Source organism: Drosophila tropicalis, unplaced genomic scaffold (assembly GCF_018151085.1).
Source record: "Drosophila tropicalis isolate 14030-0801.00 unplaced genomic scaffold, ASM1815108v1 contig_413, whole genome shotgun sequence".
Classification (NCBI taxonomy): domain Eukaryota; kingdom Metazoa; phylum Arthropoda; class Insecta; order Diptera; family Drosophilidae; genus Drosophila; species Drosophila tropicalis.
The window spans coordinates 1317507-1335097 of record NW_027172877.1 but is presented as its reverse complement, the minus strand read 5'-3'; the positions used below and the strand labels follow the sequence as shown (position 1 = coordinate 1335097).

Genomic DNA, 17591 nt, shown 5'->3' with positions numbered 1-17591 from the left:
TAGCTAAAAGTAGCTTTTTCCGGCTAAAAAAAGCTGTTCAATTTTGAGATGGTGTTGCCGAATGCCGAATTTTGGATACTCGAATACGCGGGCTTTTTGAATCTGTTGTTAGCACTATTCTCAACAAACGAAAATATTGTTGAGTTTACAATATTTCTTGATTTTATGGAACAAATATAGTTTAGAATACAATATTCGGCTGCCAGAGCAGCCGAATATTCCTCGACTTTTGAGTTTAGATTAAAATATTTGGCTACCAGGGCAGTCAAACAGCGCGCCAAATAAAAAATAGCGTTTGACAACACTGAAATCTAGCTTTACCGATTTTTCCACTTTTCAACACTGAAATCTCGAGTAGTAATAGTAAACATTTACCCAAATTTTTTCCAGCCATCAACAAGCTTTTTAAAATGGCTAAATTTGACGGCTAAAAGCTGAAAATGACACCACTATTATTTATTTAGTATCTAATAAAGCAATTCTAAAAGCGCCTTTGAATCATTATAATATAGCGTAATTTATATCTTACATGTGTATATATGTATATAACATACATAGAGCATTAAAAAGTCGACTTGATTCCATCTAAACATACTATCTTAGGAATATAACATTAAACTCTTAATCGTTAAGCTTACATACATACATGCGAACACATACAGTGGACACTCGGTTGAGGAACACAATCGGTTCTAGGGTCTTATGTTCGTTATGCGTTCTTTAAGCGAAAGAACTATTTTATTGACAATCTACTCTACCAACACTTACCAATATATTCATCATACATTCATATAACATTTAAGGATCTGAATCTGTATTGGACGAAAGGCGACATCCATGTTGGAAAAAATAAATGGTTTGTGTTTTTTAACCTTTTTCGATTTGTTAGTAAAGGGACACTTGTTTTCTCCAAAAAAAAAATGTTTCTTATTCGGGACAATTGTTAATCGAGGGCCCACTGTACTTATATGTGAATCTGTGTATGTATACATAAATAAATACATACATATGTACGCATACTTAATTATTACTGTACGCAGCTCATGTTGTATGTTATATCGATTGTTCACACCTTTTTTTAATGACGCAATGTGTAAATGCATAATGCATTGCATTTACATATGTATATGTATGTACATATGTATATACATATGTTTGTATGTATGTTATGTACATACATACATACATAAATAGATAAATATACCTCAAATATACATACATACATACGTATGTATGTACATACATGCATACATACATACTACATGTATACTATGTAACTTTTTAAATAAGTTGAGTTAGGTTAGGGTAGAGGTTTTTTTTGTAGGTCAAGCAGATGTTATTAACGTTCTTAGAAATAGCGCTAACTGTTGTATGAATGCCTTGCACTGTTGTCCTTTCCGCTCAGAACCTTTCTTATCGCATTTTTCCAAAGAAAAAAAAATAAAGTTTTTAGCATACAAATATTATGAGTATTTTATGGCCAGCCTTGAAGAGAAATGATTTTATGCATTTGCAAAGATGTGACCAGGTAAAATCGTACCTGATCTTGAATATATCAACAAAATGCCTACTTACAATATCTAATTGTAAGTTTGAAATACATACATACATACATACATATGTACATATGTATGAATGAATTTGCCCCTGCTGTGGCACTCAACTTAACACCAAGAAAAGCAGAAAGAATGCCGAATAACCGCACAGAAAAAATGAAGACGCAAATCGGCTTATCAAACAAAAAATTTAATAAATAAGTTGTAGAAGCTTCCAAAGGCAAGCAAAAGTCACAGCTACTGCCCGTTCGTTCGTTCGTTTGTTGCTACTCAAATATGATAACTCAATGATTGTCCCACGATTACAGGTGTTTGCCATACAAAATGCGCCAGCCCCCACCAACGTGAGTGAGCGTGAGCGACAACAACAGCAAACTGGTACAACGACGAGAGGTTCCGTCGGTTTTAATTAGCCAACGCTGACAGCCGGCCGGTCTCGGTCTCTGTCTCCATCTCCGTTCCCCCGTATTATTCAGATTACAACAAGAAAAAAAAAAACTATAGCTACATACATATTTCATTTTGTATTCTTTGCATAAAAATAGCAGAATAACCACAGAAAAGTGAAAGAAAAACAACTGAGGCAAGCAGTTCCTCAGTTCCCAATAGAACGATACACAATAATATTGTGTGAAGCGGAGCTGGCCGATCATTAGTCTATACCAGAACCAAGATGGTTCGTGTAACGAACAGAGAAGAATGAGCCAGCAAACAACAAATGCGGGATCCGTGGATAGAGTAAGAACGGCCATAGCATATTTTATTTATATGAAAAAACCGGAATAAGGGTGAACCTTGTTCGCAATGAGTTCAGATGACTACCAAAACTGATAATTCTTTAAGTTGAAAACCCAAAAGACCATCTGTATCTTTTAGTATATCAAAACCCTTCAGAAGATACAAATAATAAACTATGGTAATAGAATTTATGGAATGTTGCCCACTGTTAACCGGACCTTTAAACACATTTCAAATATGTATTTAATTATGTATGTATGTATGTACATACATATGTATGTATATGTATGTACCTATGTATCTATAAAAAAAGCAAACATATTTAAGAAAGGTATATTTATATAAATGTAGCCATTTAAAATAGATACATTTACCTTTCAATCAAAGCCAAAGAAATCATAAAATTTTACACATAGCAAGTAATCAATTGACCTCAATATTTTCGTTATTGTAATCGGCCCACGCTTCTCTCTGGTCCACTCTATAAATACCATATAGTACGAAAGAATAAAATGTATGCTGCCACAAAATAGAAGGCACACATCTGCACCACCAACATCAGCATCGACATCATCATCCACCTTCGGCAGCGGCAGCGGCAATAGCAATTTTCAAATTTACCGCCAAACATGCCGGGAAGGCGGCCGCCTGTTTTCTGTACTCACGAAACCCAAGCATTTTTGTATGAAGTTAATCAAGAAACCCACTCATTTTGTCAATTCTGAATCTAATTTTGATCGCACCGGTTTGGGATAAAAACCAAAATTAAGTTCAACATTAAACCTATCGATTCCAGGTGATTTTGGTCGGATTCGAATAAAGGTTAACCGGCTACAGCACAAAATATCGGAAGCCCAAAGTTTACCAGATACGAAGAAGTCGGCGTTTTGTAGTCACAAAAATGACAGCACGTTTAGTCTTGTACGAGCCGTCAGCGGATACACATATCGGTGGTCAGGAGAAACAAAAAATAATCTAACAAAAGAAATTAGCAAGGCGGGAAATATTAGGATAATATACTAGTATTATCCTGTACCGCTGCTAATTTATTTTTCGAATATATAAATATTTCCTATTATTTCATATATACAAATATAGACAAAAACAAAAATTTTTTCAAAATTATTGTAAAAATAACTCTCTCGATCTCTTGAATTTTGCCACCTATAGAGCAGCAATGTTGTTGTTGTCTTCTCTCTACTTTGCTGTCAACTACTGCTAAACAAATGCCGCAGAAGTTTTTGTTCCAGTGTATGAGCATAAACTATACGTGCGAAAGAGAGAGAGAGGGAGAGAGAAATAGAGAGCAAGACCGGCAGACCGCAAGCATGTGTGTGTTTGTGTGTGCGTATGAGAGAGAGCCGTTTATCTGCCACATTTGAGAGCGAACTAGCTCTTGTGTGTGTGTGTGAGAGTGAGTGCTAGAGAGAGTGGATGTTTTCTAGCTACATTTGTATTTCATAAATACTTAAGCTGGTCGAGATATTATTTCATTGTGTTTGTGTGCTTCGTGCGGTGCGGTTCTCGTTCTCGTATTTTTCCTCCGAGTAATTTTGCGCTAATTTTTGTCAACAATCAACCCAAATAGATACCATATACAGCAATCAAAAGAGAAGGAAAACAAAAAAGGAAAAGGAAACGAAGTATACACACTTCCTTTTCCCCCAAATAATAACACACTATATATAACCATTAAGCGTTATATAATATTAAAAGAATAAGTTAAACAAAAACCAACAAACAAGTTCAACATTAACAAAATGTCTGCAGCGACAGAACAACAAAATAATGGTGATGTTGCCGTCGAGAAGGTTGCCGCCAGCGATGATGTTGCAGCAGTGAAGGAGGATCTCAAATCGAAAGCCGCGGCCGAGGATAAGGCATCAGCGGCCGATGCTGCCGGTGGTGATGCGGCTGCCGATAATGGCACGGCAAAGGATGGCGAGGATAAAGCTGACGCTAGTGCTGCCGCCGCCCCCGCTAAGGAAACAGTGAAAGGCACAAAACGGCCGTCCGATGTAAGTATCTTCCTTATTTTCATTATTCACAATTCGTACAGTTAACCGATCCAAAACAACGACGCACTTCAGTTGGCGCGGAGGGGTACTGTTTAGCTTTTTCAACGCTATCTTTTTATTGATTGCTAGATGACGCTATGTGTATCTGTATCTGTCATTTTTTTGTTTACGCTTCTTTTAAAAAGTGATTCATGAAAAGTTTTCCTAAATTTACTCTTTTCCCCTTGGAAATAAATTACAAAAATATCTTACATTAAAATATATAATTCTAGAAATAGATGTACACACGTTTTTTCCATATATATATATTTTTTTTTTTCTTCAAAATTTTAGGCCGCCTTTTTCAATTGAGCTAGTAGAGGGAGAGAGAGTTTATACGAAAAGAGATTCAAAGAGAATAGTTAATCATTCTCTCTTCCAATCTCTCTCTTTCCCTGTTGGTGTTATGTACTGAATACAGAGAGAGAGAGAGAGAATTCGAATACATATTGTTGTTTACGATTAAATTAAGATGATTGTGAGTCAGTGTAATCAAAGATTATTGTTGTTAGGTTCAAATCGAGGTTAGAGGGCCCCCCTAAACCACACATATTAATCAGGAGAGGGATAGTTGGAAGGGGACGAAACAGGCAACGACCGTCGAACACACGGTACAGTTCGAGTTCAGGCTATTGAGCGATTAGAGCTGTGTGTAACTAATGTATTTTTAATAAACGAAAATCGAATAAGTGCTAAAACTAGACCAGGTCATTAGCATTCACAATACTCACTGTGTACTCAAAAAATTAAAGAGATACATGCACTTGCGTTCGTTTATGTACAATTGCAAGTGGGCGAAGCGGCCTTGCCACTAGCGCCCACCACTATTCCAAGGCGGTTGCTTAGTATATAGAATAAAACTATGCTAAATACTGTCACTAATTACATTTTTCTAAAATACCTGACAACCCTCTCATAGCCTATGTTCAAACTCGCACTTTTGTCGATTTCGGCACAGTGTGCCGGCCGGCATTTCATACCAAAGTTGTGTGGTATATTCTCTAAGCTATTAATCGAAATACTCATTTATTGATCAAATATCTAAACGACCACCACTATTTACCACAAAGAATCGTTGCTGTAGTCTTAAAGTGTGTATATAAATTAGCTAATCAAATGATTTTGACATAAAACTTGAAATCAGAAAAGTATATAAAATGTACAGTTTTAACGAAGGCTCTCCGAAGCGTCAGGTCTCTCTCTTTTTTAAAGTTATGCGCCACTCTACCACTGTCTCCCACTCTTCTCTCTTATATATACATACCTCATTGTGTGCGTGTGTGTGCTTACATTTATCTTTCACTTTTTTGTTTTCGCCTTATGCGTATTTATTTTGGTACATGGCGCGCAGTGCGTATATAAAAACAATCCATTTTATACAGGGTGACGCAAATTCCCAGTCCTAGAATATTAAGTGAAAAGATTTATTGTCTTTGTTTGTGATTAGAATTATTTAAAAACGCATATTCCAGTATATAGCAAATGACAATTCGTTGCTAAGCGCACCGATTAATATTTTTCAGGTGTTATCGATAGTATCATTTACTTTAACAATCTTAGACCCAACGTGTTTAGTTTTCAAGCTTCATTAGGCATAGCAATAACCAGTTTTATTCCCATTTATTGTACTACTATTCACTATTATTATTGATGATGACCCTGTTTTCTGTATCTGTATCTCGTGCCGCGCATAGTTTGCACATGTATATAAAACTTCTATTATCTGGTTTTCTGCTTTGTAACAATTGAGTATGTATTACAGCTTTGCTTCTTCCTCTACTTCTTCAACATGGGAACGTGACTGCTTATGTATTAGCGTGTTTTTTTTTTGTTTTGCTGGTTGAGCCCACGCAAGTGGTAGACAGTTTGCGCCTTTTTTGCAGCAATAGCAGCAGCTGGAACACTGTGTGTGTGTCAGAGAGGAAAAGGTTCATTCATGCAACTTGGCTCATGGCAGCGTTCTCAGGTACAGTTTGGTCTAACCCACAACTCTCATAAACACACACACACACACTGACTCGTTCTCTGCTACACAGATACAGAGAGAGAGAGAGAACGCAGCTGTCGCTGGCGGCGGCGTTGGCGTTGCGGCGCCGCTGCTTTTGCAGTGGGTCGAACGCACGCTTGGCTTGCCTGAATCGAGTGTGTATATACAGGGTGCGCCATTCAATGTGAGGGATGAAAATATTGAATAAATTGAACGATACCCAAACGATCGGCTCAAGAAAAGATACTGCATGCTTAACTGCATGGACTCACTGTTGGCAATTGTGAAAACTGACCACGGTAATTGCCGAATAAAAAGTACAAAATAACGCACCCTGTTACGTATGTCACTGGCTTGATTGTATCTCACGGATATGGATACATACATATGTATGTATGCACACACATATATGCCGCCTCATTTCGTTATTGTTATTTTGCCTTACCATTATGTAGTAAATGTAATATATGTACATATGTATATTCATATGTAATAGAGCAGTCAGTCGTGCACTTGTAATACTAAGTGGCTATCTTTCATCCTCTCTCTCTCTTGCTTGTTTTTCTTCTCTCTCCCTCTTCCGGTTCGCTCGCTATGTGGTGCTGCGTGTTTGCAGCGAATTTTCTTGGGGCGCGCGCATTTGGTTTTTTTCAAATGCTTCTGTTTTACGGCGAAAATAACGATTTTTCTTTCTGTGTTGGGGCTTTAAATATACACTTAATAGTATATAAAGGGCCAACGAAAGAGTGGGTGGCGGGTGGAGGAGTAGGGGAGCATTTTATGCTTTGCCCTTGATCAAGGAGAAGTTTGGGGTATGGGTAGAATGAGTTTGATATATTGATACTTCTTATGCTAATATCTTTCGTTTGCTTTTCTTTTCCCTTTACAGGCTAAATCCCCCGAATCAAAGAAAGCCAAGAAGGCAGCCGATGGCGGCGATTCCGATGATGAAGAGGATATAGAGGAAATCATTGAGGGTGACAGTGACATTGAAAGTGACGAATACGATATACCCTATGATGGTGAGGAGGATGATATTGAATGTGATGGTGAGTTCAAAAGAAATTTATACTTCTAAACGATTCCAAACTAAAATTCTATTTGCTTATTTTACTCTAGATGATGATGATGATAATGACGATGGTTCCGGCTCGGACGATCAGGCGTAATAATAATGTAGTCAAAGATACAACAAAAACAAAACACAACAAAAAGAAAAAACCACAAAAAAAAAATTAAATTAATAATAAATAAAACAAGAAGTTACCAAGAAAACAAAAGAAAGAAAACCACAAAAAAATCGCAAAAAAACTTATGTAATTTTTATGTTTAAGAAATAATTTTTTATTTCTTATAAATTTTATTTTAATTGTATTTTATGTGTACTTTTTTTATAAAAAAATACAAAAACCCTCAACAAAAATTGTAATTTTGAAAAACAAAAACAACATTTTCCGTTGTACATATGGAAAATGACAAAAATGAAAAAAAGTAAAGCATCCCCACTATATACAAAACCACAAAAAGGAATCCTTAAAACCCAAGTTCTTTCTTTCCTTTAGTATTTAAAATAAGTCTTAAACGATAAATAATTTAAATTTAGACGTTACACACTTATGAGAATGAGATCGAAAAAATACAACAAGAACAAGATTAACGAAAAAAAAGAACCCACAATGCAATTAAATACAACAAATAAAACATGAAAATTATGAAAAAAAAAAAAAAACAACAAATATCTCACAGCAGCCTAAAACCTGTTCAAAAAGGACTAAAGAAACCCAAAAATCCTCAAACAAATACGTCGTAAAATGGTTTCAAAATTTTGTTTGCCGTCTTTGGTCTCTCTCTCGCTGTTGTTGAAATTGTTCTCGCTTTTGATACTCTTGCCAAAACGAGAGAGTATTCGAACTATGTTTTTTTTTTTTTTTTTTTTTTTCTCCAAAATTTTGGTCAGCGGGAAGTTTGATTTTTCTCCACAGTTTCTTTATCATTTTCAGCATTAATTCTTAAGTATTTATGTCAGTATTAAAAAGATACAAGAGGGGAAATCCCCCTACAACCACACATTTAAAAAATATTCGCAACAATACAAATTCGTAAATTATAGAAACACGCAAGTTTTTTGCATTTTGTTAACATTTGTAAATTGTAAAAAAAAAAAAAAAAACAAATCATCCGAAAAAGAAGAATGGTATAAAGTGAAAAATTGAGAAATTGAATACAAACAAAACCAATGAATAAACTTTTAATGTTACATAATAATGTATGTATTTAGTTTATAAGGGTATTTAGCCGGCAAAAGGATGAAATTAAAAAGAAACACAAACTAAAAGAAAAGAAAAGAAAATACCCCAGTAAGCAAATACAGAGATCTTAAATATAATGACTGATATTTGAATGATATTGCACACAGACACCACCCAAACTACAGGCAGAAGTTTATCAATTGAATAAAAGTTAATGCCAAATAGCCAACCGACAAAAAATATAACAAAATAACAATAACAAAATAACAACAAAATAAAACGAAGAAAAGCCATTTTGCAGCATTTAAATTTTTGGCCAAAAGTAATATGGCAAATACAAATTGAAATTACATACACAGCATACACCATACAGGTACCACTATATTATACAGATATACTAAAGTTTGATACCAGAAATACCAAATGTTGAATCACACAATATATAGAGCATTTTTGTAAATATATCTGCAAAAAAGAGAAACGAAAAAAATGAACAAGAAAACGTAACCAGTAGTAGTGAAAAAAGCAAAGAACAACACACATTTTTGAACGATGAAATAAATTATTGTAATTACATTAAAAACTGAACAAGAGAATCAGATGAATGATGATGATGATATGTACATATGTATATACATACATACATACAATATTGGCATTTACCATAAGATGCCAATAAAATGCTTGTTTTAATTATTTTGGGCGGATATCCTTGGGTTTGGAGTTTGGGTGTTTTTTTTAGGGTTCGGGGTTGTTTTTGCCTTGTTTGGGTCACGTGGGCCAGTTTCCGGTACATTTCTTCACCCCCATGCCTTAGCATATCCTTATATATGAAAGTTGGTACACATACAGCATTGATTGTCGTTTGTTTGCTCGTTATCCTTTCGGTGATTTTGTCGATTTCCCTTTTCGGTATTTCTCTGGTTGTGTGTGTGTATACACATAAACTTATACATAAGAAACACATTGATATCTAGATGTGTATATGAAAAACATATGTGCACTTACATCCCTCAAAACCACATTTTCATCCAACTCGGAGGGTTGTAAATACTGTTTGTGCCCTTTCAAGAGAAATGAGAAATTATCATGATATTTTTGCAAAAATAGGGTTCCACAAAATACTTATATAAAAATTTTTAATTAGTGTCTAAAATTTCTCCCAAACTTATGTGGGATATCATACAAACTTATAGAAATCCTAGAAATCCTACTAGTACTCCAATTTTTCTCCTTTATTGGATACAGAAGGTACACACTTTTCAAGTCTTCAATTTCTACTCCTATTTATGCGGGGTCTGCTGAACCTTAGAGTAGTCATCTGGGACTACTGTTTTTTATACTTCATGATCTTTCATCAGTCCAGACGATGTCAGCCTGAAACCTGATTATCAGTTTTGTTACATGCAAAATTTAATCTTATCGTTTGCTAATGATCTTTCTTCAAATTTATCTTCAACTCGTCACTACCTTCTTACAATTGTCCTTAAGAGCGTTTAAATGAAGTTTACGATTTGATTGTATTCATGGATACTCCTTTTAGCTCACATTTTTTCATCAATATCAGTGGTTCAATAAAATACAGACAAAAGAAATTAATAATAAAATAAAATATTAAATAAATGAATTTACTTATAGATTTTCCTGAACTAGCATCTATAAATTTTCAATAATTTTCTATTTCCTATATGTATATAAAATAGTCTAAGCTAGAACATAGTTTGCCCATTAAAACTTATTGCTAGAGCCATATGAATTGATCTGTTTTATCCGACACATGCAAAAGTCTTATTATATGCAATTTTAGTTCTAAAGCCAAGAGATTAGCTTACAATTACTATGTGGCCTTGTTAAATGTTGTTACTTAAGAATGAAATTAGAATAACTTCATTCAAAATGTTTTAAGCAATTGAACATAATTATACTAAAAAAGGCAATAAATATTTATCATTCCTTATCGATTTAGTCATTTTAAATATAAACATATGTAGGTAAGACTATGATGATAAATATCAAATAAGATTTTCAACAACTATGAAAATTTGCTTTACTTATTTTGATTTATTGCACAAGTAGGTAAAAATCAAGTTGAAAGACGAGTTACTTTCAGTATATACAGATATTCGCCTGGAATGCGTCGTTCCATGAATTTGACAGCCTTAAAACGTAGTTTAGTTAGATAGTTGATGATTTCTTCTGGTTTGTTTTCACGCAGAAGAAGCAAATAGAGAACTCCATTTGGCGAGAGAATGTCATCTAATTGCTTAAGCAGAATGTCAGTAACACGACGACCATCTTGACCGCCAGCCCAGGAATAAACCAAATTTCGTTCTGTTGCTGCAATATTTTGTAATTGCATCTCCTCATCGCTGGTTACGACATATGGGGGATTGAAGACCAGCAAATCGACAGAACGTTTGCGCAACGGTTGGGTTAAATTGCAGTTTAGGCACTCAACCTGTGCATGATTTTTTATTGCAGTGCTTTTAGTTGCTTTACAGGCTCGGGGATTGATGTCTGTGGCCAGGCAGAGAGCAGAGTTGGAGAATTTTTTTGATAATGCTGTGATAATGACACCTGAACCAGAGCCAATCTCTACACACAAATGAGGTTGTTGTTCTTCCAAAAACTGCAAATCCTTTTCTAAAGCATCTAGCAATAAAAACGAGTCCTCCGCTGGCTCATAAACAAATTCATAGTCCTCGGAGGTCAAGTGCTCAGTGTGTGGTGTTTCCATTCTACGATATGTTGGTTGTCAGTGCCGAGTCGAGAAGCGCCTGACGACGATGTTGTTCCTTCTCGATTAACTTATGCAACCCTATCAATCGTTCCTGGCTAGCGCCCAAGACGTTGTTAATGATCGTCACCTTGTGTTTGACGTTGAGAAGCTCTTTTACCTTCTCCGAGAATTCGGGTATCTGATTTTGGGCCTTCTCTATATCTTTTAGCTGGGCGGACAGAGCATCCAATTGTCCTCGAAGTTCGGTTTGCAATTGAATGGTGGAAGCCACACGCTCATCTAATTTTTCTATCGTTGGCTTAAAAAGGTTCGTTATGCCTTCAGCCAAAATGTCTCGAGTGGGATTCGTGCAAAAGTTCTCGGTATTCTCATCCAAAGAAGTGACAGTGCTATCGGAATCTCTGTCCATGGCCGAAAGGAAATGTAGGAGTCATTCAAATTCCTTAACCAATAAAGTTTCACTCAATTTATTTTAATAATTAGAGATGAGTGCATATTTATCGATTTCCAACTATATAATTATCGACTATTTATTTTATTCGATTGTAATATCCTTTTCGTTTCTTTAACCATCGCTAATAAATATAATAATAAAAAATATTGGTTAATTTTGTAATTTTGACTTTATGCCTTAATTATACCAGCGGGCGATATGGATACATATTCAGTTGATGTGGTATATCAGGCAATTAATGCCCTATTTCAAGGCAACAATCCCAAGGAACAGGAAAAAGCTAACAAATGGCTACAGGACTTTCAGAAGTCGGTGAGTAGGAGGAAGACACCGCCTCGTTTTAATGATTGATCTCAATTTTGAATTGATATATCTCCATTCTGTTAGATATACTCATGGACCATAGCGGATGAACTGCTTCACCAAAAACGCGATCTGCACGCCAACTATTTTGCTGCGCAAACAATGAGAAATAAAATTCAGAATTCCTTCAGTGAATTACCGCCGCACACTCACGAATCCCTTAGGGATTCACTGATTACGCACATAGGCCAGATCGATGAGCAAACCGATAATGTAATTGTGACGCAATTAAGTTTAGCAGTGGCCGACTTGGCTCTGTTAATGGCATCTTGGCAAGAACCTATTAACGATCTTATCAAGGCACTGGCACCACATCCAGCAGCCATTTGGCCTCTGTTGGAAGTGTTGAAAGTAATACCCGAAGAGATTGATTCGCGGTACCTGCGATTGGGTGCCAATCGTCGGGAGGAGGTGCACAAACAATTGGATGCGAGTGCCGAATGCGTTTTGAAATTTCTCTACATGTGCCTGCAGCAGCGCGAGGATGTGTCAAAGGAGCGCATTTGGAACGCTACATTACGCACCTATAGCGCCTGGCTTGTCATTCACGCTTTTCCCCTATCACTCATCTGCAATAATCCACTCACCCAGCTGGCCTTTCGCCTACTGAATGAACCCGAAACGGCTGGCAAACTGCATGACAACGCCACAGAATGTGTTTGTGCTCTGCTCTCCTGCATGGGCACCAGGCACGATCACGAAAATGACTCAATGGAGGCACAAGTCTTTCAGGCTGTATGCATGCTGGAGCCTGCCTATCATCTAAGTGTGGCCCATGAAGATACCGATAAGACTATGAATTTTTGTCGCATTTTTACATCGCTATGCGAAGTATTTTTTTATGATATGCTATCTTCAGATCAGCCTCAACCACATTATTCGCTCAAAGGACTCGATTTGGTTTTACTTTGTGTGGGACATTTCGACTATGAAGTAGCCGAGATTACGTTCTATTTGTGGTACAAGCTGAGTGAGGATCTCTTTCAGCGTTACGATGATAAATTGACAGCTCATTTCAGACCACATATAGAGCGGCTAATCAGCGCGTTATACAGACACTCGCAAATGGAAAGCGATCACGATGGCCTCATTGAAGAGAACAATAATTTCTATGTAAGAGATTTATCAATCAATTTTAGTTCAAGACAAAGGATTATGACTATAATCCACACTAACCTGTATTAGAAGTTAAGTTTTTATTTCTATCCAATTCATCTAGATGTAACATTTGATTTTATTTCCAGGACTTTCGTCGTAAAGTTTCCGACTTAATCAAAGATGTTGCATTTATAGTTGGCTCAGGTGCTTGTTTTAAGCAAATGTTTCTCATTCTCCAAGCACCAAATACTACATGGGAGTCCACTGAGGCAGCCTTGTTTGTCATGCAAAATGTGGCCAAAAATATATTGCCGTAAGTCGCCATCAATTCCTTTATTATTATCATGATGCTTTCAATATTGATTTATAATCTTTCAGTGAGGAAAACGATGTGATCCCAAAAGTTGTCGAAGCAATACTAAATATGTCAGAGCAAACGCATATTGCAGTTAGGTATACGGCAATTCTTTTGATTGGTGAACTTTGCGATTGGATTGAGAATCATCCAGAGTCTTTGGAAGCGGTGCTAAACTTTCTCTTGTATGCCTTGCAACAGAAAAATGGCCTGGCTCCTGCTGCAGCCATCGCATTAACATCCATTTGCTCGGCTTGTAGACTGAAAATGGTGTGTCATATAAGTGGCCTGGTGGAAATTGCTCGCAGTCTAGATAGTTATCAGATTAACAACGACGTGGCCATCGGTTTACTTAAGGGTATATCATTGATCCTGACTAAATTACCCCGCGAGCAGTTACAGCCGGCGTTGAGAGAAATTGTGAGTTTTCAATTGCAACCGCTTAGTCAGTTGGTCGAGATTGGCAACAATGGAGCAGAAGCAACGGAAAATCTACAAAAAGGAGATCGAAATGATCCAGTCTATTGGATTGATCGAGCGTGTGCAATTATAAGGCACACGAATCCTGAAATACCCGATAATGTAGAACATCCCACCGTCGGCATATTAACTGACGCCTGGCCTTTGATCTCACGTATAATGGACAAATATCAAAGCGACTTGCGTATAATGGAGAGAACTTGCCGCCTGATACGGTACTCAATTCGCATGGTTCGAAAGCAGGCCATAATGCTTGTAGAACCATTGATCAAGCAAATGGTTGTCCTGTATGCTGTACAACATCATAGTTGTTTCCTATATGTGGGCTCCATACTTGTCGATGAATTCGCCAAGACGACGGATTGCATAGCCGGATTGTTAGAGATGTTGCAGGCCTTCATTGAGCCTACATTTAGCCTGTTGCAATTAGAGAATGGACTGCGTAATAATCCCGATACTGTTGATGATTTTTTCCGCCTCGCTTCCCGTTACCTTGACTGTTGTCCCCTACAGCTGGTGCAGAGTTCGCTGATAACACCCATTTTCCAATGCGCCTTAATAGCCTGCTCACTGGATCACCGTGAAGCCAATTCGTCGGTAATGAAGTTTTTCATTAATCTATTAACATGGGGCCGAAGCAATAGCCACCATAGGCATGCGGAATGCCGTCCCTTGATCATTGAATTGGCTACTCAGCATGGTGGTGCTTTAGTAATGAATCTAATTCAGGCCTCAGTGTTTCAACTACACTCGTATATGTTGGCCGATGTGGCCGAGGTTCTCCATGAATTGAAGCAAGTAATTGGCCCCGCACAAATGCAAACATTTTTGGCCAATGCTTTGGAGGCTCTGCCGAAAAAGAATAGTGGTGGCTGTGTTACGGCCACCCAACAGCAAATCGATGAGTTTAGCACTACGGTAATAAGGTAAGTTTAACCATCTAACAAATTGACTTCAGACTTCTAATGTTTCGTTTGAATTTACTTTTTTTTTCAGGGCGGACACAACTAAATCCGTTTCACAGGCTTTGAAAACATTTACGCGACTATTTCGCTGAGATACATAAAACAAGCAAACATACATAAGATTGTGTATATTTGACAAATGTATCTAAGTAACAAAAAAAAGCAATGAAGTTATTTTACGATCTATTGGTATGCCTAATTTAAACATTTACAATTAGTTGACATCTTAAGTATAAATTGTATAATTCTGAGAGATCCTCACAAAACTATCCTAGCCCATAAGATTAGAAATTTTATATTTAACTCCAACCCCTACCCCACCCTTGTAGAAACACATACATAAACTGACTTAGAAACCAGAAAAAAACAAAGTAAAAACCAATTACCCTAAGAATAAGTAAAATAAATAACAGAATTGTATGACTCAAAATGAAAAGAGAAAATTTCCATTAATGAAAGGGTTTTCATATATATATAGGTATATAATGATTCATACATGCATGAAATAAATAAAATTTGAGTTGTGTTCGATCAAAAGAGGAACGATGACTGGAAAACATTGGCAGATTAGAAAGTTAATAAACAACAATAATAAAGATGATCCGAAAAGATTTTACGAATAAAGTAAATATCATAAGGTTGCTCGCTCATTATCTCCCAACGATTTTCAACAGAGATTAGCACTTGGGAGGATTGTGATCCAAATATAGTGATCAAAAAAATGTTGTTTGAAATGTGCAAACTAGCTATCAAATATTCTAAAACAAACACCTTGCATTAGTATACATTTTTACAATATTAGACAAAACAAGAATTGATATAATAAAAAAACAAATAGAACACCTAATTTTACGTACTTTAAACTTAAAACTAATTGCACATTGATTTTGTTTTTGATCTAAATTGCACTTGACGCTTTGCGATGACGAGATACTTGATAAATCGATCTCTTGAAGAGTTCATCTGAATATTTGTGAAATTGACGTGTTGTTGAAGATATCCCCTTAAATGGTTTCAGTGCGTGGATCAATTTTATGAATGGCCTGCATAAGGCTTACAGTTGAAGCTGTGTTGATGCCTTTCTTGGACATGCTTGTTAAGCGATCTGTGATTGGTTTCTGATCCTGGCCACGTTGCCACCTAAAATGCCAAGAGATAGTAAAACAATTAATTGCTGTTTTTTAAAATGTTCTTACCATAAATGTGCGCAGGTATGCAATAGGGGTATATACAATGGCAGCAGATCAATATCCGACAATGTATCAAAACGATTCAAAGCCAGCAAGGCCCAGCGTTCGGCAGAGTGATAGGGAACTGGAGATAATGCGCAGGCGGCTGCAACAAGTCGGCAGAGTATTAACAGGACCGGTTTGGATCGGTTCATATAGATTTTGTTCAGCAGACGAAAGCAATTCTCCAATATCGGTATAGCAAACTCATTCCGACGCTGATCCAACAACTGGCATGCAAGGTTTAGTTCTTCGTTTTGCAGGAAATGTAGGAATACATCGGTGTCCCGTAACTTTTCGATATGGGCCACATGTGCGATGAATTCCTCAAAGGCTACACTCCTCTCACCGATCAAATCGGACTTAAAGTTACCCATCAGCACTTTGCTGGGAAAAAATTTATTGGCCATTTCCACGGGATACTGACGTTTGAGGCTTAAGTAGAGTTCACGAAAATCGGTATATCTGCGCTCTATCTTGGCCGGTTGAGTATCCTCGGTTGCGCAATCCTGACGTACAGTCAATTCGTAGACAACATAACGTTTAATCTTCAGATCTACACCATCGCGCGGCATAATGTGCGCCTGCAATATATCAAATCGGAGCACAGTGGAACCATCATCTGGAGGTGGTTGATATTTTGTGGCTGGTCGTTCCCAGAAACCCTTCTGAATGGCCTTATCCGTAGTTTGTTCTGGTATATCCAAGGCGGCGGCTTCTATGGCCGGACTATCCAAATCATCTGGACCAGGATCATCCACAGATTCCTGGTGGGGCAACAGACGTTTCGCCATCACAGCATGCACTAACGAAATAGACATTAAGTTAAATTCTCAGTTGCTTAAAGCTATAATTGATTTGTGTCACCCACTTTCGAATGTTAATTATAATACACTGCAGAAAAGTGAATAATTTTGCTGGTGTAACAGCTTTTCAGTTGTTGTTTTTGCTTTAACGTCTGTTTGTGTAATTGTTTGATTCACTGCAAATATGTATATAAATGATGACAATGACTAATCCAATACAAAGCCCGCCCCGAACCCCCAAAGAGTAGATGCAACTGGAAGTGGGGCGCCTTTGTTTTACATAGTTCACACAGGAAGTGGCTGTGAGTCGGCGCATGAGATACCCATTACAGTATAATTTTAAATATCCAAATTTTGTGTGTCCGCATAATTTAAATTTAAGAACCATGGATTAAAAGTTAATTTGTTTCTTTTTTTTTTCTTAAAACAGCAGTTTATGAATATTCCGATAGTTAAAAAATTTATTTATAATTAAATTAAATATATCTTAATTTTCTTAGCATTTAAGAGGAGT

The 17591-nt window shown here is 36.7% G+C and overlaps 5 protein-coding genes across 6 annotated transcripts; 2 read left to right on the top strand and 3 right to left on the bottom strand.

Moving 5' to 3' along the window:
- Window positions 1-3138: 3138 nt before the first annotated feature.
- On the top strand, window positions 3139-7864 carry Bacc (Bacchus). Of its 2 annotated transcripts, XM_068285658.1 has the most exons (4): window positions 3139-3247; window positions 3883-4312; window positions 7228-7387; window positions 7458-7864. In XM_068285658.1, exons 2-4 carry the CDS (start codon window positions 4055-4057, stop codon window positions 7505-7507), a joined length of 468 nt encoding a protein of 155 aa, XP_068141759.1. In that variant the 5' UTR covers window positions 3139-3247; window positions 3883-4054; the 3' UTR covers window positions 7508-7864. The 2 variants fall into 2 exon arrangements, with proteins under 2 accessions (XP_068141759.1, XP_068141758.1); XM_068285657.1 differs by lacking the exon at window positions 3139-3247 and having other exon boundaries at window positions 3508-4312.
- Window positions 7865-10648: 2784 nt separating this feature from the next.
- HemK2 (HemK methyltransferase 2) lies at window positions 10649-11324 on the bottom strand. The gene has a single exon (XM_068285515.1). It carries the CDS (start codon window positions 11322-11324, stop codon window positions 10671-10673), a length of 654 nt encoding a protein of 217 aa, XP_068141616.1. The 3' UTR covers window positions 10649-10670.
- Window position 11325: 1 nt separating this feature from the next.
- Snapin (SNAP associated protein) lies at window positions 11326-11802 on the bottom strand. The gene has a single exon (XM_068285516.1). The coding sequence runs from the start codon at window positions 11734-11736 to the stop codon at window positions 11326-11328; it is 411 nt and encodes a 136-aa protein (XP_068141617.1). The 5' UTR covers window positions 11737-11802.
- Window positions 11803-11888: 86 nt separating this feature from the next.
- Tnpo-SR (transportin 3) lies at window positions 11889-15472 on the top strand. The gene is made up of 5 exons (XM_068285524.1): window positions 11889-12093; window positions 12169-13257; window positions 13389-13555; window positions 13621-15003; window positions 15074-15472. The coding sequence occupies exons 1-5, from the start codon at window positions 11980-11982 to the stop codon at window positions 15132-15134; spliced, it is 2814 nt and encodes a 937-aa protein (XP_068141625.1). The 5' UTR covers window positions 11889-11979; the 3' UTR covers window positions 15135-15472.
- A 129-nt stretch (window positions 15473-15601) lies between these two features.
- On the bottom strand, window positions 15602-17325 carry Snx21 (Sorting nexin 21). Its single transcript, XM_068285526.1, has 3 exons — window positions 17143-17325; window positions 16239-17076; window positions 15602-16182 (listed from the first exon to the last, which is right to left on the bottom strand). Coding segments are annotated over exons 1-3 (975 nt in total). The 5' UTR covers window positions 17144-17325; the 3' UTR covers window positions 15602-16046.
- Between the last annotated feature and the right edge of the window lie 266 nt (window positions 17326-17591).